This window comes from Bacillus rossius, chromosome 6, assembly GCF_032445375.1.
Source record: "Bacillus rossius redtenbacheri isolate Brsri chromosome 6, Brsri_v3, whole genome shotgun sequence".
NCBI classification, from domain to species: domain Eukaryota; kingdom Metazoa; phylum Arthropoda; class Insecta; order Phasmatodea; family Bacillidae; genus Bacillus; species Bacillus rossius.
The window spans coordinates 33,093,938-33,121,248 of record NC_086334.1 but is presented as its reverse complement, the minus strand read 5'-3'; the positions used below and the strand labels follow the sequence as shown (position 1 = coordinate 33,121,248).

Genomic DNA, 27,311 nt, shown 5'->3' with positions numbered 1-27,311 from the left:
TCCAAACCCTCCCCCCCCCCTTAGCACCAAATCCTTAATTAATTTCTTATTCATCACTCAAACAAATTTCATATTAAAATTAATAACATTTTTACCATTATAATATTTAAATTCAAGTACCGAAAATCTGCTAAAATAGCACTATTTTACACCTTAAAATCCAAATTTTCGCGAGGGAGGACCCCCCACCATCCGCTTTAATTGTGGGGGGGGGGGGCACGCTTCTAAACACCCCCCATACACAAATCCTGGCTACGCCACTGCAAAGAGGTAACACTTTTCCTGGTGCTACCGCAGCATTCAGCCCATATCTTGTCAGTACCAGAGCACGTCTCTTCGTACTTATGTTATGGAAATGTTACGGTTATGGTGAGAGCGGGTTGCGACAGTGAAGGCGGATATCCGCTGGTTACACCGTGGTAATGTCCATAAATTAAGGTAAACATTGAACATTACACAAACACATAGACACATCCAACACCTGTGCCGAGCGATCGGCGACTGGCACGGCCGTGGCAATCGGCAGCTCCAGGCCCTAGGGCCACGTTTCCCGCCCGAAGTATGCAGTGCGCGGGAACGACTCGGGAGGAAATTTGCGGTGTAGTCGCACAGTGAACAATATTATTTTACGTAGGAAACACAATTTGACGCCATCCCCGCTACCCCCTATGATTTTTAGGTGATTTTTGCTTGGGTTCGAGATCTCAGGGAGGGTTCGGCCTTGTGGCTAGAGGTAGGGGTTAACGCAGTAGGGCCGCCCGAGCTGTTATGGCCACTCGGGACGCCTGAAGAAGAACACAAAGTTTCTGGAGGATATGTGATGAATTTACTACGGCACAGCCCTATACATAGTGCTGCCCGTTCTGGCCGTAACGGTTGTCCCAGATCGACTAGTCACACGCGCAGCCCACTTCCTCAGTGGCGGCTCACGAATTTAATGCGCGTGAAGGACGTACTCTTACACACGATGCGGCGGTTACAAAATATAACATGACAAATTATACCTTGACGAACAAAACAATTAACTATTACACGATACTTATTATACTGGGCTATCGGCACGTAGGCCCGTGTCTCCGGCGACTCCACGTGATTCCTAGATGTGTCCCAGGGACTGATTCTTTAGTACCTTTGGTGGCACGATACCGTGCGGCGGTTACAATTAAACTCTAACATGACAAATTATACTTTGACGAACAAACACTTCACTCTTACTAACACTTATTATACTGGGCTCGTGGCACGTAGGCCCGTGTCTCCGGCGACTCTACGTGACCCCTAGACATGTCCCAGAGACTGATTCGTTAGTATGTTCGGTGGCACGTGTCGCCTTCTGGCTGCCCCGTGCGGGCCAGAACTAATTAGCCGGTAAGCTAAGTTGGGGCGTGAAGCGGCGACGTAACGTCTCGTAAACTTCCCACAGTACTTACGTAATACGTTGAACACTCATCTTGGAGCACTGATTTAATTAAGTGAAATACCTCATGGTAAATTGAGGCCGACCGCGGAACTGTACGTAAAAGATTAAAAAGAGATTATACTATTGAAACTACATGTCGGTGAAAGTAAGAGTTGATGGTTCCGCGTCGCGCGAAGGCTGCCGGCCTCCTCGAGCTCCTGAAGGACACTGCCGGTGTCGCCGCGCGTGACCCCCCTCCCCCGCCAGACCTCCCGCGGAAACGTGTGAATTTCGCGGGAAACTGAACCGGCCAGGTTCGGGACAAAGCACACAGTGAAACATGATTTTGAAAGGACTGAAATATTAATTGATGAAAATAATGTTTAAAAAAAACCTGTGGAAAAATATGCATAAAATAATTTGTTGTAGTGCGGTGGAGGGATATGCCACACCCGGCCGGATCCTTCCGCCGACGTAGCACTCGCCTGGCGTTCGCCTCGTCGCACGAACTACACTTTGCTGTGCGCACGAGCGCGTTCGGTGCACACGCCTTTGCGAGACGTTGATGAGGCATAGCGGTCTATGCGACATAGAGGAGCATTGGCGGTCGGCGTCAAATTGATGAAGTTACTTTGATTAAACATCAACACTTAGTGATTACATAAATAAATAATAATGTTTGGGATCTATATCCAGTGGACAAGTACATACACTACAGCGACGAATGAATACATCAATACTCATCGACTGCCACGCGGGTAGCTATCGACCCATCGACCTCTGGGTTGTTATCTTCGCTGCACTAGCTCACACCACCGATATGTTCTTTGCATGCACAGAAAAAAGGGTGAGTGACGATATGGCATAACGACTTGTGCGACAGAGGAGCACTGACAGTTGGCGCCAAACTTATTATTTTTGACTCGTGTGTTTTGGTTAGAGAGTGTTTTGTGTCAACAGGGACTGGTACTGCCTGGGTGGAGACCGGACTTAACTGCTGCAGGCAGTCCGACGTCAAGGTTATCTGCCCAAATATATTGATGGAGAAAATTGGAAGCCTTTTTCATCCAATACTACACCTCCAACTCTATTGTCAAATATATTGGAGTAAATTTTTAATAATTGTGACAGGGTCTTCCACAGCTTCCATGGACACTTCGCCTCTGGTGGCCACATACCTATCTAAATATAACATAAGAAAGGAACTTGATTTATCACCTTCAACTAATAAGTAACATTATAAACCAGGAAAGAGAAAACACTAAAATCAGGAGGCTGGCCCTCTGTTCCACATATTATTTTGACAAGATAAGTTTGCGTAAAGGTCGCAAATGCTGGCTCAGTGGTTAGACCCTTCCGGCCCATTTGGGAATTTTTCACTTGTGGGAAATCTCATTCTCTCTTCCAGGACTGAAAGAAGGAAATAGTAAAACAGTCACCCAGCCATAAAAGTTGTGCTATGGTTTCCACCACTGCGGTGATGGGACCACCGTTCTCTGTCACGAGTATTTAAAATCATCAAGTTTGCCTAAGAACTTGAATTAAAAATGTACAATCTTGTAATATCAAGCTTGGTTCTAGTTTGTTTTAAGCTTATATTTCTTTGTTAATCATGTCACAAATTTGCATTCGCAAGCTTACATTAAACTTCAATGAAGTACGTACCTAACTAAATTTGTCATGAGTAACTTTAATTAGATTTAAAATTTGCAGCAAACTTGAAGCTTTGAAACAAGCTTAATACAAAATCAGTGGTATTTTAATGTCCGTACTTGTATACATACTGGAAATTCGTTTAATGCTTAATGGATTAATAAAAACATAGAAATAAGCACATTGTCAAAAGTTTAACGCTCTTTGCACAGCTTTGATGCCAACTTTAAAACTAACAGAATAAAATTAATAAATTTCTATTTTTAAAACATTTAATATAACATGTATAAACATAAGCGTTAAACAATTAAAGTTTCACTAATAACTTACCAGTTGTCTACACTTTGCTCAAATGTAGTGTAATTCTAAAGATATTTTAGAGAAATTTCTTGATTTTGACGTTTTGTTTATAGAACATGGCGGCTATTAGTGAAGTAAGCAGAAGAAATTTGGAATATACCATTCATAAATATTCTAGTTATTCACCAACATACGCACCTGAGTAAGTAACAAACAAATTATGTTTAGGTGAAAATAGGTTCCAAAAAATGGCAGTTTCTTTGAATTTTTTATGTAATGATTTATAACCTCTAATGTTTATTTACTTGTTCTTTAAGATCATGCACGTTCTATCATAAATTGTTTGACAATTCAAGTTAATTGTTTCTTAAATACAGATTGGAATTTTGTTTGCAGTAATATACAGGAAGATAAACCAATTGATCAGTCGTCTCGATGGTCGTCAGATTCAAGCACACCGCCCCAGGTAAGAAGCAGTGCCGAACGTAGTCAAAAAGGTGGTTTGTCGGGGGGAAGGAGGCAAATATATATATTCCCACCAACATAAGGAAAGAATTTGAAAGCCTACAGCTGGCAAGGTGGTTCTATATCTGTCTCCCCTCCCCCCCCCCCCCCCTTTTTGAATTAAAATCCTGCGTGCTCTCTGTGTAAGAAGTGGTTTTATTATTGCTTTGCTGAAAGTGTCACGAAGCTTTGAGCATAATTTTATTTGAATAAAATCTTTGCTATATATATATATTTGGATGTTGGTATGTATGCATGTATGACGTCGGTAAACTCTGACACGTTTGATTGATCGTCGTGAAAGTTGGCACATAGAAGTGTTTTTCCTGGAGAAAGTTTTTATGCTATTTATTTTTTTGTAACTCTCTGCTAGATGGTGCTGCAGCGCATCAACTTATAAAATATCCGACCAGTCGCCATGGGAAAATCATAGGTCGTAGACATACAAACAGTAATTGTGTGTCATTTCTCTATGCTCACCACACTGTCATATAGTGCTATCAATTTTTCTTTAACTCGCGAACAATATATCACCCGATGTTCAGCCCGGGCAACGCCGGGTACTGCAGCTAGTCTTATCTAAAAGCTGTGGCAATTTTTTGTAACTGTATTAGTATAAAGAAAGACAGCACTACTACTGAAAGAAAGCTAACTGTCATTGGATGCATCTATTATGTAAACAGCATTTCTGGAAAGAATGCTACTTCAAATATGCATGGAACTGAACTGATGATTATTTGTTGACAATAGTGGCTTTTTCTTTTATATATATAAAAAAAACTGGATCTTTAGTGCTACTAATGTCACTTGACATACTGGGAAATTGTAGGGTATAAAGCATTAAAAATGAGAACATATTGAAGTGAGAGATATATAAATTAATATAAGATTAAAATGATTTTGATTTAAATAATTTGCCATTATTATTTACTCATTTGAAGTGTGCTTAACCACATAATTTTTGAATTCGAAGCCCCTTCACAACTACAGAGTTTTCCAGAATACAGTTGGAATATAAAACATTATTTTGCAAGAATTTATACATTTTCATGATGTAAGAGTACAGTATTTAATGTTGCTGATCTAACTTAACCAACCTTTCACTTTAGTTGTAATCACCTTTAAGAGCAAAAACCTAATACAGTGTAAACTCTTTATAACGTTACTCGATTTAACGTCAAACTCCTTAAAACGTCAAAATTTCTTTACTTTAATTGGATACTCTTGTTTTCTATACAATAATACACTCTATATAGTGTCACACTCACTCTATTTAACAACAATACAGCATTATAAATCATTAAGCAGTACTTTCTAAGTTGCCAAAGTTGATAAGAACTGCAGCTGTGTGTACGTTCATTTGTTTGCTGTTTTGTTGTTGTATTATCTAGCACGTGTTTACTTTGACTGATGTACCGGAGATTCTAAGAAATTTTGTCTCTTTTTTGTTAAGTTGTTAGACGTTATCATTTTCACAGTTGCTTACAGACTTTTGAACTTTAACCATGGCAAGTAAACAAAAATTTTTGTGTATTGACGAAAAAGTTTTATTAAGAACTTGATGCAGCAAAACTATTAGAAAAATTCTTTTTATATAATCAAGATTAAAATACTGGAGCAAAAACATCAGACGAAGATAACAGACTATATACAATAAGTGTTGTTATTTGTATGAATTTTAATGTTCGTGTGTAAAATGTGTCCTATATTAGTAAATACATATTATTATAGAATAGTAAAATTACATATTTTTTCTCACCATTTAACGACCACTCTCTATAACGCCGAAAAATGCTCAGTCCGTTAAGTGTGGTTATATAGAATTTACACTGTATTCTCAAAAAAATTACAACAAATACATACTTTCTTGGGAAAATTATAAATAACTATCAACAATAAAAAAACCTCTTTAAAAAATCAATTTTTCATAGTCAATATCAACACTTAGCATTGGTAGTGCAGACATTAATAATGTTCATAAAAATAGTTTGTTTTGCACCTTAATTCAGTGAAATATTTAAATAAATAAGTAATATCACCCAGATTTCAAATTCACACAATGTATGCTTAATAAAATCACTTTAAACACACTAAGGCCTACCACAATATCTTTCCCAAGCATCAAAAGATTTTAGAATAGTCTGATATTCTACTTCAATATTAAATTGATGGTATAGATCTAACAGTTCTACTTCAAACACGTCAGTATTACTTACCATAAAAAATAATCAAATAATGAAATAATATAAACTACAGAGATGAAAAATAAACAAGATTATTTGCTGCAGTTGTGGGATGATATCCATTAAAAACTAGAAAAATAGTGATTTGTTACGTCACTTGATACTTGATAGAGGTTCTGAAATTAAGGTCCCTGTCGTAATTGAGGCAAGCTGTTTGCAAGCACAGTACGAACTCGCGCATGGCGGCACACTTATTACTGCACAAAGATAAAATAGTTAATTACATGTGAAATTCTTGAAATATCAGAATATACCTACACCAAATGATTAGAAAATTAAACAAGAAATTAAATTAAATCCATTTTCGGGTGTATGCATTTTTTTTTAGTGGCTCTCCTACAGTAAACTATTCATAAACAATATATAAGAATGTTTAAACATAGGTTGATAAACATATATATGTAGTAACAAGTAAAGAGTATTATTTTATTAATTTCAGCTATGTGACTAGTTAATTCCTACAAGTTAGTATAATTGGCAACGATTACTTGTCCTCTTGACTTAAGTTGACAATCACTTAAATTTAATTGGTGCTAATGTAAGGCTATATTGACTAATAATTGTATAAAAAAAGACTAATGTGAGATATAATCATTTGCAGGTACAAATTTTCTTTTATAGGATTATCAAGCATGAGATTAATACTATTTGAAAATACAAATTTCCAAATTATGTACACATTAAAGTTTGTTGAAGCTTACTCGTATGGAGTGGCCAGTGATAAAAAGTTGGGGAAGTAGAAATTACGTGGAATTTCAAATTAACATTGACGTAGTTAGACTCATTGGGCGGGAGAGACCAGGAATCCTAGGAACAAATTCTTGAGAGAAAAGTTGTGTGTCACATTTAAATAGTGAGTTTTAAGTCCCTTTAGGGAGATTTACTCCCTAGGAGAAAGAGTAACTTGTTATAATTGTTAGTACCAGTTTAAGTCTAGATTAACGTTATAGGTAATTTCTGAGACAATATAATAGTATTTCTAAGTTTTCTCGAAAAGATTCATGAAGACTGTTATATGTATGTAGCCTTTACCAATATGAAATTAGAAGCATGACATATTTAGGATACGGTTGTTCCCATGATGATTTTCTAGGTAATCTTAATTTAAAATTTCCTAAAACTGACATTTTAAAATCAAATATTTCAATAACGTGAAGTTTAGATCCATGTAATAAGCTTCTGATGTCTCCTTGTTAAATGATTTTAACATCTTACAATGTCCTACTAGTTGTTCTTTATTGTAACTTTTTCACTGTAGTTATGACCATTGTCAATGCACGGCACAGTATTAAGTGCAATCTTGCACATGTCAAAAATGCAAAAATTAGCATCTCCCATTAACTTTTTGATTTTTCTATGAAGCTATATAGCAGTGCTGTTAAAAAATTTTTTTTGGTGTGATTTGATAGTTTATGTTCCTGTAGTTGATAACTTCTAGTGTTAGCTACGGTATATCATGTTTAATTTATTGAACAATTATCTTGTTAACTGTTTCCTGGTTTTAGTAGTAGTACGTATATAAAATTCTTCTAGTCACCTCAATGGAAAAGAACATAATTCTAACTTGAAGTAGCTTGACTTCTGGGTTGTAGCCGTTATTATTCCCTAAGGACACGGCCACAACCCAGAAGCCAAGCTACTTCAGACAATGGCCTGCGAACATTAATAATTCTATTTTTTTATTTGTTTTCAAAAATTAAGTAATTGTGTGTTTAGTTAACATTTAATTGAACATTTTGCTTTGTCAAACGTCTAACAATATTATTCCACCGACCATCTGATGAAAGCGTTTGCAATCTAACATGGCACCATTTTGCTTTTGAATACAGCTATGTTCCTTGGATTTCAATTTCATTGATCTGTTTCAGAAAATAGTTAATTAAAACTGTTTACTTCTGATCAAGGCTTATGGCATTTGGCTCTATTCATGCAAGTCACTTTAATTGTTTTCATCACCTTCAAGGTGATTTTAATCATGGACCAAGCAATCATTTCAACCACATGGTTAAATGTTTCTCATTTTTTTCAAAAAATTATATATATTTTTTTTAACAAAAAATCATTAATGTTTACTGATTATAACAAATGTATTTTTCCAAATATGCAGCCATCATTGCTTTCTTATTAAAGTCATGAACAATGTGTGTGCTCCTATATTCCAGTTCCTCACTCTCAAACTACATAAGCATTCCATAGTTGAAACCATCACCTTTGGGAAGTATGAGAAGACTCACGTTTGCAACCTTAAGAAATTTAAAGTGTACGGAGGATTGCAAGAGGAAAACATGGTTGAACTCTTAGACAGGTGGGTATTATGATCACTGAATGATTGTAATAATGAATAATTCTATTTTAAATATTGTTAATCCTATATTTGTGTTGCAGTGGCTTGAAGAATGACAGTATTCCAGAGACTTTTCCGTTGCGACACATCATCGCTAATAGTCCGTTCCCGTGCCGCTACATAAAGATAGTGCCGTTGCAGGCTTGGGGGCCCAGTTTCAATTTCAGTATTTGGTTCGTGGAATTAACAGGAATTGATGATTGGGAATTTGTGAAGCCTTGCATCGAGAGGGTGCACACTGTAAGTATTGCACAGTTCTTTAAAGACAATAGTTAAAAAAATTTTAGCAAGGAAATATTTGTTTTGAACTTAACAGCAGAATGGTAGTTTGGCATAATTGTTTTACTTTGTACATCGTCCAAAAGCAGATCATGTGAATAGAAAGAGTAACTTGAACCTATGTTACTTCAACAGTGAAGTGTGTGAAGTTGGCAATAATGAGGTGGGGCTCATGTGATTTTCAACCAATTACTATTCTGCAGTTTGCAACCCCGGAAACAGGGATTCCTGAACAATTCATTATTTGTCTCACAGGGTAGGAATAAATTGAAGTAAACTAGAAAATTATTTAGGGCCTGCATTCTTCAAGAAAATTCTTTTAAAAATCATCAGTACCAAAAATTCTTTTCTGAATATTTATTGCAATCACTAAGAATAGATTTGAAGACTTAGTATGTAGTCTTTGTAGGTTCACAATAAAATTGATGTTCGTAGTGTGCATGTTTTTTGTTCATATACTGTTATTATATAAAAGTGTGTTTTCCAACGGAATAACACTGTTTTATTTTAGAATATTTAATTTAACTTTATAAATAAATTATAATTTTTTGCTAAAACAAACAATTTTTTTTTCGTCATTTGCTTTCAAGGATATTACGTGTGATAAAACATTTCCTGTCAAGATGTGAAGAGAGAGAAACATGTTAACTTAAGCACTGACCTAGGATAGATTTTTTTTTAATGATTCATTTGTACACATTTCAGTACAGGAAAAGAGAAGCGATACGATTGTGTTTGAAGTTTTTCCGCCAGCTTGACTACGGCGACGTGTTCGATGCTCTGCAGCAGCGCACAGACATAATGCTGGAAGATCCGCTCCTCACCAAACTGCACAACCTGTTGGTGAATGACGGTGATTACGAAGGTGCCGAGAAGTATGTGGAGCAGTGTGGAGCCGGTGAGTCATCTTTCGTGGGCTCTAATGTATGTGTGTGTTTACCAGCGGCCAGCAGGCCCGCCACTGGCTTTTATTAGCATTCTCTGTTTTATGCTGTTTGGCTAATCAAGGAAGCTTACAGATTAAACTTGAAATTTTAGCGGCCGTAGTCGGTAATGGTCGTGAGTCAGTAGCATGCTTGCCAACTTGTATGATTTACCCATAAAATATAGAAAATTGTGTTATTGTACGATTGTAAGGCCATGGCTGTTATTTTACTGGCTTTCTGACGTTTTTACATTATTAAAATAAATTTGAAAGAGTTTGGTATCTTATCAGATACGGGATAACAATGACAAACAAAAAAAAATTAACCTGTGTCATCTGTTTCTCCATTGGCTGCTGGTACAAGCCAATTAAGACATAGTTTCATTGTTTTATTTTACTTATTTTGGGCTCTGGCTGTTGCGCATTTGTATTTGTCTAAAATCTTTGAGTGAATTAGTGTACAAAATGGCAGTGTTGTTGTTTGGATGGAAATTTTTAAGTTATAGAATTCATTGTTTTATTTAGATTGCATAATACTTAATGCTTAGTGCTAAGTGAATAATTATTTAGTGATGAGTATATTGCGATTACATTTGTGGCATCAGTATGAATGTATTAATGTTTACTATATGAGCGGAAAAACCAAGCTTGCTTTCAGGCATTCAGAATCGTGTATGTGCAAAAGTTTCCAGATATTATAAAGGTAATACGTATACTTTCTGTATGGTTTGTCGTTGTGATATAAACATTGCATACAGCGAAAAAAAGACATAAAAAATTATGGCAAAACCACAAAACATAACAGTAATATGAAAAGTGGCAAAAAAAAAAAGAATCCATAATTATTTGTGAAAACTGAAAATATGGATAGTGTCGTCATTAGAAGTGAGTGTTCACACATTTTATTGTCAAATATATCCTGTTAAGAAAGCAACTGTAGCATCACTCAAACATTTCCCTTAAGAGAAAATATCTAGTACAAAAGTGTTATAAATAAGTTTATACATTTTAGTACACACTTGGCTATGAACAGATGAATTGAAGTGCAGCTGATGGTGGGTGCAATATTGGGTAAGGTACAATTAGAAGATGTGTGTGAACTATGAATTGAACAAACCAGATTTTTCAGGTCATTTAAAAGCTGTATTTCTTTTTCTGAAATATTTATGTCTTTACTCTTTACTGTATATGTTAAAAAACAAAAATTATATTCTTTTTTTTAGAATAATTATCAGTTTCAACGAACAAGATACCTAACTATATTCCTTTTCTTGACTTCTGACACAGTACTACTCAGTTGTAGTAAGTTGAATCACACTTTGTAATAATCCATATCAGTCTTATGTTTAGTTCTTTACTAGTTTGTATTTATAATAGTCTCTTCTTTATTTTAGTTGCTTCTACTAGTTGAGGTCTTAAGTAATCAATTATTTTTTTTTTGTTAATATGTGTTAATGGTTTTTTGTGTATCTTTGTTGTCACCTTGTCTTTGTGTTGTATTGTTGTATTGTCCCTTAAAAATTGGTGCCTGCCTATGGGGTGGTGTCTGCATGTTGGTGGTGCTTCATTGTGTTTAGCACCTACATGTTTTAGTGGCTATCGGTATGTGGTGCCTATCCTGTATGCAGTGCCCACCTCATGTATGATGTCCTGTACAAATATCCTGTTTATTCAGTTTGTGTATTTATACTGTTGGCAGGCATGTTACAAATCAATCAATAATAAATAAATTAAATAAATACCACACACATTCATTCTTTACCTGGGATCTGATCCTAGAACCCCTTGTATTAAAGTTGGTGCTTCAACCAGGAGCGTTAAGAAGGTCTGCCTCAAGGCTTCGGTACTAGCCTGCCACACTAACAGGAAATCACTATGTGATTGCTAAATAAATTTAAATAAAACAATATAACACATTTTTTTTTTTTTTTTTACAAAATTTTTGATTTGTAATTATATTTTTCAAATGCTGTACATATGTGATTTTACTGAGTTAATGCCCAGCTAGGTGTCTTTTTTTTTTTTTTAAATGTAAAAAAGACAACACAAGATACATTAATTTTGAAATTACTGTTCTCACATTTCAAGGACTGGCCACCGCTGATGCATGTGACCGACTGTCCGCAGGTGGTTTCTTCAACGAGTTCATCGGAGGACAGGATTACCAGCCAGTGTGGCGGCCGATCCAGTGCAGAGACTCGGACGTGCAACCGGGAATGAGAGGCGGCCACCAGATGTGCATCGACCCGTACACAGAGACCATCTACTTGTTCGGTGGCTGGGACGGCAACCAGGACCTGAGCGACTTGTGGACGTACAATGTGGCCACTTGCAAGTGGACGCTCATTACCAAGGACACAGAGGCAGAGGTACGTGGTTTGTTCACCGTGCCTTACGTGTGAGGTACTACACGCCTGTGCGAAGCTTCTACTAAGTGAATCGGATTGAAGTTGTTTTAAATATTCAGTGCCACTTGCCAAGAAATTGGCTTCAAACGTGATACAAAACTTTTCTTGAGTCATGAAAACTGAAAAGCCTTTGATTCAGGGGTTATCAGCTAATTGCAGTCTAAATGTAAGTGTATTAATAATATTAATGTACTAGGACTTTTTTTTACTGATTTCCAGTAGTGGATAAATTGTTTGTATAACAGGGTGGCCACTCACCGGGAAAACCGGGATTTATCAGGGAAATCACGTTGATCGGGAATTATCAGGGAAATGTCAGGAAATTTTTTAATAACCGGGAATTTTTTGTGTCATATATATTTCCGCAGAGCTGCCAACTATCACGGATTTTCCGTAATTATTACGGATTTAACACAATTACGGAATTACGGAACATCGCTGGTTTATTACGGAAACGAGGCTTTGTGCTGCTGGGTAACGGAAAAAAATTCCGTTTCTGGTGTGCGTGTTTCGTGAACGCAGTTCGAATACATCACGTAGTTGCGCAGATAACGGAACTAATAAATGTGCGCATGTACTGTCGAAATAAGTAGATTAATTCTTGTGTTTTGTAATAAAATGGTACGGTATTACGTCCGTAGTACGATACAACTAGTACATATTCTCGGACTTTTCGTTTGTTAGCTTCTTACATCACAATAATTTTTGTACGGTACTTTGGCTAACCTGTGTTGTGTTAATTACTTTCTTGAAAGCCACTTTTTTCATCAAAGTGTTTTTGTCATGTCTACAGACGTGAAACCTTTTTATGTTCGATAGTGTTGTGTGTGTTCTTCAGTGCCGGTTGTAGAAATTAAGCGTGTGACAGAACAATGTGTATCTGGGGCAAAAAAAAAAAAAAAGAACGTTATTCTTCAGAACTTTTGACCAAACTATTCAAAAGAATGGCCATGCTTGTCATCTTCTAATGTTTTGGAACGCCACGCGTTTTGTAATGTATGCTCGTGTGACTTTTCGATTGCACATGGTGGAAGGGATGACTGTAGACGGCATATTGAATCAAAGAAACATGCAGAACATTTTAAAGCCGTGACGAGCAATAAATCTATATTGTCGTTTTTCGCCACATTTGAAGAAACAAAAGTAACAAACGCAGAGTTATTGTTTACAAGTTTTTTGGTAGAACACAATTTACCGATAGCAGTAGCCGATCATTCGGGTAATTTGTATAGAGCTATGTTTCCGGACTCAAAAATTGTACAGAAATACAGCTGTGCGAGAACAAAAACATCTGCCTGAGTGGAGTACATGGCTGGTGAAACTAAATTGAAACTGTTGAATCTTTATTAAGTGGATCATTTGCTTTAGCTACAGATAGGAGTACTGATTTTAATGCAGTGAAGATTTAGCCATTAGTTGTTTCATTTTTAAATCAAACACAAGGTAAAATTTGCACTGTACTGTTATCCCTTGTTGAGAGTACTAAGACTAAGAATATTTCACAACTAGAAATGTTACACTTCAAAAATGAATGTAAGAACAGTTATCAAAAGCTGTGTGAAAAAATGTTTGAGCGCTCGCCACTGAAATACCCCATTACTAGGGACAGGAAAAATTCGCGGGTTCAATGACCTGTAGGATGAACTCCATAGTTCTGCGTACTCTCGGTCAAATGCCACCCACTCATTGGCTGCTGTCTTGTGAGACGTCCCAACGTAGCAGCCTGAGATTCGATAAAGCTTTGGTCGGGTGTTTCTCATTGACCCAGAGTCATCCAGGTGCGTTGCGAACCAATAACAGAGGTAGCACTGAGGTATAACTATTTGTATTTTAGCCAATCGCAAAATGAATTCACAAATTTTTCCGGTCTCTAGACATAAAACAAAACTCAGACTGCAATTCATTGAGAGGGACGCTATAATGTAAAGCTACATATTTAAAATGTATTATGTTATTTAACGAACTTCCGTATGTATATAATGAAGAAAATACAGCAGGGTGCTAAAATGTGAGTAATCTCTTTTTATAATATTATATTATTTCATCAAAAGTATGTTTTTTTGTAATTGTAAATATCAGGGAAATTTAGAATTTTTAATCATGGAAATCAGGGAAAAATCAGGGAATATTTTTGGTGACTGTGAGTGGCCACCATGTATAAGTAAATTTTCATAATTAAAATTTATGTTTTTGTAATATTGCTGAAGTTTTTTCTTCTGTATGTTCTAATATAATATAAAGGATAATTCTTCAATTAACAAACTATATCATTTTTACTTAACTCGTGCACTGCAAGGCATTTATTTTTTATATATTTAGCTTTAAAGATATTTTGGTATTTTCATGCTATTGTTGACATCTGTGTTGTGTATCTGTTGTGTAAAACTATCTTAGTGAGATTTTATTTTATTTTAAAGATGTTTTGGCATTTTCATGCAATTGTTGACATCCATGTTGTGTATCTGCCGTGTCAGGCGATGAGTCGTTATCTCAGCAGAACACCAATTAGCATCCAGTATTTCAAATTTAAAGAAGTTTCAAACTATTTGAATTAACCATCCTTCTTCTAATGGCATCCCTAGCTTGATGATGTCAAAGAAGTTTTACAACAAATCTTAAAGTGTTAGCTATACAGCTTAACATCCAGTCATTTTGTGGTGCTAAACACTTGAAATAGAGTATGTAAGTAAATAGTTTCGGTAATACTACAAAGTATTGTTCATAGGAGTGACAATTTATACGGGAAATGTACGCAGTAAGTCACAACCACTAAGTACCATTGCCAATAAGAGACAAACTGTTTCAACGAATAAGATATTGTTTAAATTATGTCCTCACCAAAGTAATGACAATCAGTAATTGGAAAATTGTGACGAACTTATAATTATTTGTGGATTATGATTATTACGTAAATAACATATTTCGCAATAAAATCATACTTGACTTAAACGGATATTCAACTCAATGTCTTGTTTTAAAGTTTCTCATACAACCCCTGAAACTATCTAGCAGGAGCAAAATATATACATTTCCTTGGAATATCTTTAACTGCTTAAACTTGACTAAGTTAACATGTGTGCCCAGCATGTCTCCAATTAATTACCAAGAACTTCAGTATCAGTATCCTTGAGCATAGTTTGTATTACTAAATGCACAATTTATGAATCGTTGTAACTTCCATTTCAAAGAGATTATAATAATGGCAATAATAATAATTTTGAGTTAAAGATTGTGTTCATTGAGACCTTTACATAAGTATGACTATCGTGTTGCAACTAGTAGTCTACAGCCTATATGCTAGTTCTCTAAAACATTTAAAATTGATTATAATTTTTATGTATATTTCCCTACATGTGATACATGTGTACACTTATGATCTTTGCAGTACACACTGAATAATTCCAGAAAACATAATTTTTGAAGTACCGTACACAGATAGTTGTACATACAGTGTGTAAAGTGTACAGAGTGACATATGCATACAGTCTTAAGTATCGTACTGGGTGGAAAAATGCCACACAGTATTTTTTAACTAAAACAAGATCTTCGATAACACTGAAAAAAATTGAGACAGTGTACTTCGTAACCACTCCAGAAAAATAAATTGTAGTTGGCTCCTTTTTATTTGTAACAAAGTGTGTCAAAAATGTAAGAGCATGTGTTTGAGTACAGATAAGAAAATGTTTGGTCCTAATAAAAAAACAAAAAGTTTAAGTTAACAAAAGTTATAATACTCTAAAACGCTTTGTGTGTTTAAGTGTGTGAACTATAAATAGTCATTGGAATTCATGATTTAAGTTTGAACTCTTACATACTGTGTATGTTAGTGCTCATCACACATATATCCTTGGCTGATGAACAGTTCTTGTATTGTGACTATAGTTGTGTTTTCGAACTTTCAGTTTGACATCAACTTAACATGTAATGATTGTGGATGTTTCCAGGGAGGCCCAAGTGCCCGATCCTGTCACAAGATCTGTATTGACCCTGAGCGCCGGCAGATCTTCACGTTGGGAAGGTACCTTGACACGCTTTACAGGACGCTGGACAACATCAAGGTGGGATTGGCAGGGATGTGCAATTAGCTATTTACCTGCAATTTTTAACTACATATTGTGTAATGATGGTAGCATTTGGCTAGTAATTTATCTTGATCATGCAAGCCAATGAGTTGTAGCAATGATACTAGGAGAAAGAGCATGGCAAAGATTAGTGTTTACTGATTCTTTCTTTTAAAGTTAATGTGGTAGAGATAGAATAGAGCTAATATGTAATCAAAATACATATTGTTACAAGAGGAAGGTGCTTGGCTTGTTGGAAGGGAGGCGTGAGGTCCAAGTGCGTGGAAAGTGATCAGTTTCTTTGTCCGGCCATCTGATGCAGACATCTTGGAGATACAGCACCTAGTGATAGCTCGTGCCACGGCACACTGGCTCTTCTGTGATGTTGTGCCACTACTTTTGCACAGGTGTCGCACATGGCACTGCCATGTCTCATTGAGGGAATTCTGCGTAGTAGTGGGGCTGGAAGCTGGTACTGGGTGAGGGTGGGGTACATTTTGCAAGAATCTGAAGGCTGCAAGAACATTCACAAGCCACCTCTTCGCAGGTATATAAGTTGGTCGGCCGACGAGTGGAGAGAGTTTTGTTGGTAGCAATACCAGCTTCTGTGGGAGCTATAACAGTGATACGAGCGAGAATATTAGCAGTTACAGCCAGCGAGAGAGTCTGAGAGAGTCTCGAGAGCCTCTTTGGTAACGATACCAGCAAGGGTGATCAGTGAGCGAGTTGGGGAACGGTTCGTCGAGTAAGGACGGCTTCGTGATAATGTTGTGCCGTAGCGGTGAGTGAAGGATTGACCGGTAGAATGAGGACAGGGAATAAAGAGAGACCAAAGATCAAGTCAGTCCAGTGAAGTTCTATTTAAAAGTGTATTTAGTGATGTAATCAGGTTGTGTGTTAAGACATTAGTCTTTCTTTTTGAAGATAAGGGTTTAATATTGGTAAATAAATAGACGTAAATTTAGTTTATTGGGCTACCTATTTGGAACTCTAGACCCCTCAAATGTAACTCTATGTTCATAAACATTGTTTTGTTTACTGAAGAAGAGAGTATCTTCAGGTGGTTTGAATTGATACTCTGTTCATGTAGAATGTTTAAAAAAGATTTTTTCTGCAACACATGCCATGCAAAAAATTCTTGAATAAATAACACTACTTCTCACAGCAGAATGTTGAGCAGCATTGCCAACTAACAGCAGTTTTGCAAACTTGTGTTTTTTTTTTTTGTCAGTTGTATGTGTATTGTGGAGAGACAGCGGTTTGTTAGTTAATTGTCTTTTCTTGTTACTGAAAAATACAAATAGTACATGGCAGAAATCACATAAACTCTTGCAGTTTTAATTGGAAAACAGAACTGATAAAGAGAAATTTTCATGTGTAAAAATATAGTGAAAAGGATGAACTGAAAAAAATATCAAATTTCTTCTAACCAATGAGAAAATTCTTTATCTTTTGTTCAATAATGTTTAGATTTGACTTAATTAATAACAGTACTGATAAACAAAGCAATAAATTAAAAATATTTAAATACAGAAAAAAACCTATCACTCAGTGCAATTGAATACATTTGAAGTTTTTGTTATAAAGCCACAATTCAGCCAGTCAGAAAATAGTAAATTCAAGTAAGCAGTACATATGTTACAAACACGTTTTTTTATCAAATACATAGATGTTTTCAAAACAATTGTGGGCTGTGTCATTTAGAAATAAGTAAAGTAATAGTATTTTCTGGCTTATATTATCAAATTTAATTTTCTTTTGTGAGTTAGTTTTAAATTTAGTAGAAATTTCGAAATGAATTGTTCAAACTGTGATAAATGTTTCTATTACCTATCATTTTTATTAATGGCGGTCAAAAGTATGATTTTTTTATGATGTAAATTTTCTTAGTCAATGCTTAGTTTAACAGTAATTGCAGTTTAAGTAATTTTGGGCATAATTAAATTGACGTGCTTTCAAAAAATCTTAAATATAAATTATAAAAACTTGTTCAACAGGGGAAAAAGTATGTAATTGGAAAACAGAAAAAATAAAGAAGGAAAGTAAAGTAAAAATGTGGCTCTATATTACAGAGTGACTTCTACATGTACGACATTGACAGTAACACGTGGACCCTGATATCTGAGGACACGGGAGAGATGGGAGGACCACAGCTAATATTCGACCACCAGATGTGTATGGATAGCAAACAGAGGAAGATATACGTGTTTGGTGGCAGGGTGTTGACTAGGCAAGCTGGGTAAGTCTACAGCTTTTATTAAAAGCTTTATTTTTCTGTTGATCTTGACCTGTGGCCTACTATGTCGTAGTCAACAACGAGATTTTTGGAGGACATACACCATACAAATCAGAAATTAGGATAGGAACCGTCTCAGCATTTGCTTGGAGTGATTTTGGCGATACCATTTAAAATAAAATATCATGATGGATGGGCTGGGATTTGAACCCAGGCTTCCTGTATGTGAATCCAGCATTCGACAGTTGTGCACTTCACTCTGTTTTAATGCTATTAGTCTGTGTACATAGAGCAGTATGTGTATATCATAATCGGAACTTTGATACCGTATTTCCTTTAAACCAGTTTTGTTTACACGTTAACGTTTTTTTGAATGAAATTGGGACAAGTACAGCCTTTTTAATGAACTCATTGTTATAAGCATGCAGTATGGTGTAGCAACAGGGTGTTGTTGGTATGTCGAGCACTGGCCGTGCACCAAGGGGTGCTCACTCTGGTGCTGCGACAAGACTCTCGTGCCTTACGCAGTGTTGCTCTCCTCCGCAGGATCGTGATAGACGAGCGGGCGAGTGCGGGGTGCATATCCCTGATTGGCAACTCAGAGCCAGTGTTCTCGGGGCTGTTTTCCTACCACGTGCCCACCAACACGTGGTCGAAGCTCTGTGATGACATCAGCTGGCCGAGCAGCCCCGGATTCCCCACCATCCGGTCCCGCGTCGGTCATTCCATGCTCTTCCACCCGGTGAGCTTACTGCTGGCTGCTTCCCTGTGTACCGTGCTCTCTTGGAAACTGAAACAACCCATTGTGTCCACTGAGGTGCCTTATAGCATGTGTTTGGTGCGAGTTTTGTACTAATGCATTTATTTAACACTTTGCCTCCCACTTCAGGAATTCAGATTCAACCCAGTTACTTTACATGAAAGATATTGTAACTAATTAGTATTTTTTTTTTTTTTAATTTAGCTTTTCGCAAAAGTATTTTATTTAGCGCTACTTGTGTTGAGGTAAATTTGTAAGTGAAACTCCTCACCCTACAAACATAAGATACATCCATGCTATACTTAAAACATTTACAGAAATTTATTTCAAGTATTTAAATACAAATTACTTGTTTTGGTCATAGTAACTATGTACTGGGTTTGCTGTGCACAGTAGGCATGTATGTTTTGATTGAGCCCTTTGGTACAGTATGTGTATGTATGCAAGTATATAACTCTTTGAAACTTTAACAATGTTTGATTTTACAGTGTAAAGTTTTATTAAAGTCCTGACTTTTGAAGAGATTGGTTTTTTCTTTCAAAATTGTAATTTATTAGGTAGTCTCTTTAAAAAAATGCAATGATGAGCTACTAAATTTTATCCTAGTATATTATAGTGTACCTTATTCCAATTCTGTCATGTTCTCAGTGCAATATATGAATTTTTTGTTTTCTTTCTTCCTTATGATTATTTCCTTCCTAAAGGATGTGCAGTATTAGAAAATTTCTGAAACATAACGCTTCATGTTTGGTTGCTATACAAATTTATTATTATATCTTGGAAACCTTTTAAATTAATAATAATATATTCATCATAGTTACAGCTCTGAATTCAATTTTCCACATAATTATTCACCCCATGTAGCTGCAGTGAGTAAGTACAAGATTGTATGGTGAATTGCGATAAAACTGAAATTACACTGAAAAACATTGCAGTGCACCATTTAACACCAAAATGCTTCTTAATATACCATAAAGCACCAAAATGTAACTAAAATCATGAAATTAATCAGCATTCTAGCAAAACTTAAATCAATTCATAATAATTTTAATACAAAATTCACTGAATGTAAGCTATTAAGTATGAAGTTTGTGTCAAAATGTATCAATATTGTCTCTGGAAATGAGCCATCCATATACCTTTAGTTAGTTTTTTAGCTTAAAAACTGCAATATCAAACAATGTAAAAATAATTGTATGAACAGGTGTACTATTCCATATAGTTTATAAATGTTTGGATTACTGGGATATTTAAAATAAAATAAAAAAAACTATGGGTATGTTAGGTAAAAGAAACAAATGAATACATATTAGAATTGCCAGTTTGACTATTCTTTTTGCTCTAAAAAAAATATTTTTTTATGTTATGAATGATGCTTAGAGCAAATTCTCAGAATTTTGTTTTTCCAAAATATATCTGATTACATTGATGATTACCCTGCATGCCATAAGAAAACCTTAATAAATATGCAAGCACACTAAAAACAAGCCAAAATCAGACAAACTCAAAAAATTATTACAGCACAGGCATATAGTTGACTGACAATGACGAGACAGTAGCAACAAGAACAGTAAATAAGGACAAAAAATGACCTAGGACAAAATCGCTTGGTTTGTCTGTGCATCTCTGTCTTTTTTGTCATTATGTACTGCTCTTGTTGCTACTGTCTTCTCATTTTTAGCCCACTGTATCTGCCTGTGCTGTAATAATTTTTTGTTTTCTCTAGTGCCCATGTTTTTAATTTTTGGACTTTGCCCGACTGGCTTGTTTTCTGTGTTTGCATCTTATCTTTCTTATCTGTTTTGGAGGTTTTTCGTATGACATTCAGTGTACCCAGCAATGGTGTATGTCCAAAACTACATCTTGAATCAATCTTCGCCATTGCAAGAACCATTCAAAGAAAATGAAATATATGTTTTATAATGAGGAATGACAAATATTTTTTAAATATTGATTTGTTGTTGGTGTGTGCAGTCTGACAAATAGAGAAAGAGGTATGTTCATATACACTACTCAAATTAAGTTTTTCAGTTATCTTGCAAGCATGATATGTATGATTTAAAGATTTATGTCATTGTTTTGGATAAGTTTGTACAGGCAAGTGTGTGTTTCGGTGTCATGAAATGTGTACTTTCATTTACTGATCACAGTAAACTTTGGGTCACATGCATGCCCAGAAATCCAAGTTGTGTTAATATTTTTTTGAGTGGTTTCTGTAGACCAACAGCACATGACTGTATAATTGTATGCCCAGCAATGTTGCTCATACTATGTATTTCACAATTTTCTGCAGGGTTGCCGTAAACTTTTCATATTTGCTGGCCAGCGATGCAAGGAGTACCTGAATGATTTCTTCACTTACAACGTTGATACGCAGGAGATTGAACAGATATCGGAGGGAAACAAAAAAGACCCTTCCAATAACATCCCTGCTGCAGGATTCACTCAGCGAGCGACAATAGATCCTGAGCTCAACGAGATTTATGTTCTCTCTGTAAGTATGTGCAATATTGATTCACTTCTGATATGGTGACTTCACCAAAAAAATTACCTAAGCACTCAGTATTAACACCTTGAATTCCTCCATAATGAAGTGAAAGAATACCTAATTTTTATATCCTAAATATGGCCATGCATATTTTCTTAAAAAAAATTTTATAAAATATGGCATTTGCTCAAAACTCTGACTTTGTCTCTATTAAAAATGAAATAAATATGATTATAAAAAAAAATTAAATAATGAAAAAAATCACACTAACTTTATTGGCAAATATCATTGGGAATGTGTAGTATTTGTGAATATATCATTATAATTATTATTTATTTTATACTGTATAGAAATTAAACAAATTTTTTTACAGGGTCTCAGTAAAGACAAAGAAAAGAGAGATGACAACGTACAAAACTCTTTTTGGGTTTATTACATATCACAGAATAAATGGTATGTATTAAAAAAAATTCATGTTATTTTATATAGGTAGACATATTTTCATTCAATGTTATTTTGTTTATTTAAGCCTTGTACAAATGTTTATTTTTTGTGTTTAAAATAAAGTAAGATAAAATTATAAATGTAGTGGATTAAGAGAAAAATTATTCAGTGAATATTATATATGAGCCCAAAACCTATAATAGTAATAGCAATAATAATACATAAATAATAGATGCCAAAAAATTGTGTCTTGTGTAGTAAGGGAGGTTTGTTTAAAATTGTTTAAACTAAAAATGTTACATTTTGTTTGGTAATTTTGAACTGATACAAACATTGGATTTTAGAATTTTTAATTAATTTAACAAATTTGAGGATGAGATGATTTAGGGGTTTACACTTGTTGGGTTGCCTGGAGGTCATGAAATACCAAACCAAACTCTCATACTTTGCTGAAAAAAAATTAATAATCAGTTTTTGAATACCTTCATCATAAAATGCATTAAAGATTTACAACCCTGAAAATTGTTTTAGGGTTGTGAAATTACTTTCTCCCAGTGCTTTTACAGATGACTAAAAATGTCAATGTTTTGTTACAGGTCATGTATCTACAGAAACGAAAACACGGGAGAGCAGTACTGGAGCAAAATGCAGCATTTGGAGCCGTGTCCAAGATTTGCCCATCAGCTTGTCTACGACCCGTGTAAAAAGGTGAACTGTGCTTGTCAAAACAGGTTCTAGCTTGAGAATTAGAAATACTGTATTCGTTATAAGGCACTATTATTATTTCACAAAATTTGGAGTCTTTAATTGCTCCTTCGAAAACTAGGTTCTTTTAGGTAGATTTCAAAGAAATACCATCTATTGTAGCTGTTACTATAGTTTTTCGTTTCATGGTCCGTGGACCCCAAAACCATTGTCAACTCAAAAGTTGGACACGATAACTGTTGCAATTTTTTCACAAATCACTTCAAATCTAGCAGTAGAAAATCTCGGTCGAGTTAGTTAATGGGCAATATCCGACCAAAGGGAAGGTTTGTTGGAAAAAAAAAAAAACATAAAAATTGCTGTAACTGCCACAATATGGAAAATATCACATCTGTTTGGACGTATTATAACTTGCAGGAGTAATACCAAAATCTTTTGTATTAAAATGTTTTTTATTCAACCAACCATATCTGCAAGGGGTTGAAAATTCAAGGTTTGGAGGACAAGAGAAATCATGACTCCCTTCGTAGGCACAACATCGAATTTGTACAAATTATGTATTAATCTTATCATTTTTATATAAAACTTTTGTCTGAAACAATTTTTGATAATACAAACCATTATTGCAAGGTGTTGAAAAAACCTGGGGTTGGAATAAGAAAATAAATAAAACTTACCTACCTGGTACCCTATTGAATCCATTCTTGTTTTTATTTAATTGACTTTGACAAAAACTATCGTTAAAATATTTTTTTATCTAATCAACCATTGCCTTAAGGGTTTGAAAGTAAGACATGATCATTACATTTTTTTAATAGATTTTCTATCAAAACCAATTTATTATATGAATCCTAAACTTCATCTAATGTTTTGGCGGAAACAATTTTTGATGAAATGAATTATTATTGTAAAAACAGGGGTTGAAATTAAAAAAAAAAATTAAACTTTCTTAATATCAAGTTCATTTGAATTTATTTTAAAGCATCTTAATATTATAATTAACCTTGGTGTAAGCAAATTTTTATACAATTACGTTATTACAGCAAGAGATGAAAAATAGTGTTTGAAGGTTAAAACAATTATATAATTACTTTATTTGGCATAAAGGTATTATGAAATTTGTTCAAAGTTATTCAATAGTGGGTACAGTGAGTTAAAAATAGTCTTATTATTTTTGCTGTTTGGAAAATGAACAAATATTTAATCTATCATTTTGTAATATTGGAGAACATAAACATGTTAGGTAAATTAAGTTCTTAAAATGTTCTAGTTTATAGAAGTTTCCAAAACATTTTCAGAAGAAATAGGTACTTTTAAATCTGTGCCAAAAGGGATTTTTTTTTGCTTTCATGTAACCCTAGAATTTGTATGATGAATATAACTAGAAAAAAAACCCTGCAATTTCATTATTTTTCTTCCTCCCAAAATGAAGAATACGAATTAAGCCACAAATATATTCACATCAGATATTTTTAATTGGGTATTTTCACTTGTTCACTTAAAAGAGTGTTAATAGGTAAATCTCATCCATTAAAAATACCATTTTAATTATTTTTTGTACAGGTAGATTATATTTTGTGTGTACTGGCAGATTTGTGTCAATTATTGTCTTGTCACTGGGTCCAGTGTCCTATTTTTTGTAGTTTCTTATGTACTGTGTCAGTCTAGGAGGCATCCAACAGCTGGCAATCAAAAGGCATCGTTAAAATAATTTTTTTTTCACAGGTGCATTATCTTTTTGGTGGCAATCCTGGTCGAGCATGCCTACCAAAACTTCGCCTCGATGATTTTTGGAAGCTCCAGCTGTGTCGTCCGTCAACAGAGCAAGTCCTGCAGAGGTGTAAACTCTTGATCAGGAAGCACAGGTATGTCTGTGATCAAAAGCAATTGCCATCACAAGTTCACTTAGGCTGGTAACAGTCAAGCCAGTATAAATTAACAAATCTAATTTGAAACTATGTTTAATGTTAAAGGTTTGAAGAACTTGCAGCTAAAAACAGCATGGCAGCATTACACTACTTGCAAACTTCGCTGTCAGAGATAATTGATCATGAAGATCAAGAGCAAACTAGAGAGGTAATTACTAATTTTAATGTTTATTTGAGTTCTTGATTTGATTGTCATCTTTCCTTCTATTAGCATTGAATAAGACTTTTTTTTCATGTTATATTGGTAGTAATAGTGAATATGATAGTAGTGCAGAAGTAAATTCCACTTTGTTCCTGTGATCTGTTGATTTCTTTTTTCTTGGGGTTTAGGATTGTGAATAAACGGATGCGTGAAAGTGATCTGTCCAGTTTGTTTACAAGGGGCTTCAAAGGACTTTATCTTGAAGGACACAGGGCATCCCAGAGGACCACACACTGCTAGCACATTTCCAAGACATTATACCTTTCATCCCCGGCCAGAAATCACCCTGTTGCACATTAACTGTGCTGTCCATAAAGGGGACAGCAACTTTTCAATTCCTCGCAAAGCAAGTTGCCCTCCACGTCCATTAAGACTAGCCTACAGATGGAATACTTTACAATTCAATCACTTGTATTTTCTTTTCCTGTGAAAATATAATTTTGTATGCAAAATGGTGCATCTTAATCTGCATGTTAGTTTCAACAATTTTAGACAGTATTTTCTGTGTAGAACAAATATTATAGATTTTTTAAATTCATAAAAATCTTGATTTCCGACCGTGGGAACCTTTGTTTTAACATTTAATGTATTTGCTATATTGTAAAGTGTAAAAGTTCACATAGCTTGTTTATTTGTATGAAGTCGGTAATTGACATTGAGTTGTTGGTAAGCAAGATTTATAGTCTTTACAGTAAATATGTTTCCAGTAAATGAAGTACTAGTGTGTTTTCATAGAGATCCTTTCTGAGTGAGGCGAACATGCTCAGTTCCAGCTGCTCACTGCCGTGCTGTTCCAAAAGCAAGAAGGGGGCGACGCGGCAGCGTGCAGCGCTGGGGACTCGGTGGGCTGCCACGGCCGGCGCTCTGTGCTGTTCGACCACCTGGTGGCGTTCTTTCCTCGCGTCATGGTCCACCCCAAGGCCAACCTCATCGATCTGATCCCGCTGTGACCTCTGACCGAAGCCTTCGTGTGCCCCCCTCGACCACAAAGTCAGAATTGCACTTCTGCACAGGAATGAATAAAACAAGTGTACGTTATTGTCGTAGTTGTGTACGTTTTCTTCAGTACTTTATCTTCATTGGCTCTACAATGACCTCGTGACATTGCAGTGTAAATATTGTACATGACTTGACTCTTCATGCATACCTGCTGGTATGTGGCATTGTTAATGATTATTGAACTTGTGTGGATATGTGTTTACTACATATGCATAATTTTTTATATTGATTTCTTGTATTGCTGCAAAGTTAATCCTAAGAACTTTTGTGTATGTACAAAGTACAGTTTTTGTGACACTCCAGAATGATCAGCCACCGTACTTTTGATGGTCTTGAAGCAATTGTACAGTGTTATGTATAAGTAGTGTAAAATATTCCTCACTATGGTGTTAATAAAGTGTCTAATGAAGACTGATTAAGAACTTAGGTAGACTATAGGTGTGGCATTGTATATATTTGTTATGTAATATTTGTGTAATTTTTTGTTATCTTTAGGTCAAACAGATATTGATTATTCAGCCTTTGTAAACTATCAGTTTATTTTGTAGGTTTTAATATTAGTATATTATCCTATATTACAAGGAAATCAGTCTTTTTATTTATTAAGTTGGAAATAAACCTGTGGAGTTGATTCTGAACAAACTTTGTACATTATTTGTGTTGTATGTAGTGTATTACTTCAGTGGTCTATAAGAAATCATGACTAAAAAAGATGTACCCTAATTTAAAAAAGACCTTGCCTGTACCCATCGGGGCATGAGAGAACATATGAACAAATTGGGGATCAACATCTTGTTGATATCAAGGACATTGAAGATGGATGATGGGTGCGATGAAGATAGAGAGCAGTGGTGGTGAACAGGAGTACCCTAGAAACCTCACTAGTGGTTGGTCAGTTCATAATATGGGTGTTCACATTATTTGCTCTGGATAAGGACTACAAATCTGTAATAAAGGTGACCAAAGGAGGTGCAAAATTCTGATTTTAAAACATAATAGTAGCGGTGCTAAAGTCTGTGTAAAAATTTGTTAAGTCAATAATTTAGTGTAATGTGCTTTTTCTTTTTTCTTTTCAAAAATTGTATTCTTTAGCCTGCACATTAAACTTAGTGTGTTTAATTTTGTAAAAACTATTCCAGAAATTAACCCAACAATTTATACATAATCATCTCTATAACATTAATTATAGTCAAACAAAAATATAAAATAACTTATTGTTAAGCAAGGCAGTACACCAATTCCGTACACTTAGCATAAACAGGGTATTATTATAACTAAATTAAATGTAAACAAAGGGACAGGGGTAAATGTACATAAAAAAAAAAAAAAAAAAACATTTTAAGTAGTGGTGCACCGATATGACTTTACCGATTACCGATTCGATTACTGATTATGACAGCAATAATCTGCAGATACCGATTCAGTTACCGATT

General features: G+C 35.0%; 1 protein-coding gene across 2 annotated transcripts; it reads left to right on the top strand.

The window, feature by feature from the left end:
• Positions 1–3,258: 3,258 nt before the first annotated feature.
• Positions 3,259–27,311, top strand: LOC134533007 (muskelin). 2 transcript variants are annotated; one of them, XM_063370130.1, is made up of 15 exons: positions 3,259–3,554; positions 3,749–3,818; positions 8,262–8,404; positions 8,485–8,683; positions 9,476–9,620; positions 11,775–12,016; positions 16,000–16,113; positions 18,189–18,355; positions 18,899–19,094; positions 21,406–21,606; positions 21,974–22,053; positions 22,641–22,752; positions 24,475–24,614; positions 24,723–24,825; positions 25,647–27,311. In XM_063370130.1, the coding sequence occupies exons 1-15, from the start codon at positions 3,469–3,471 to the stop codon at positions 25,827–25,829; spliced, it is 2,181 nt and encodes a 726-aa protein (XP_063226200.1). In that variant the 5' UTR covers positions 3,259–3,468; the 3' UTR covers positions 25,830–27,311. The 2 variants fall into 2 exon arrangements, with proteins under 2 accessions (XP_063226200.1, XP_063226199.1); XM_063370129.1 differs by having other exon boundaries at positions 9,428–9,620; positions 25,647–27,310.

What these genes read in the sequence shown, in the direction of transcription:
- LOC134533007 (XM_063370129.1), top strand. Translation starts at nt 3,469, where the DNA reads ATGGCGGCTATTAGTGAAGTAAGCAGAAGAAATTTGGAATATACCATT. An exon ending in GCATCGAGAGGGTGCACACT is followed by an intron (nt 8,684 to 9,427) that starts GTAAGTATTGCA and finishes TACACATTTCAG; the next exon opens with TACAGGAAAAGAGAAGCGAT. An exon ending in TCTACGACCCGTGTAAAAAG is followed by an intron (nt 22,753 to 24,474) that starts GTGAACTGTGCT and finishes TTTTTTTCACAG; the next exon opens with GTGCATTATCTTTTTGGTGG.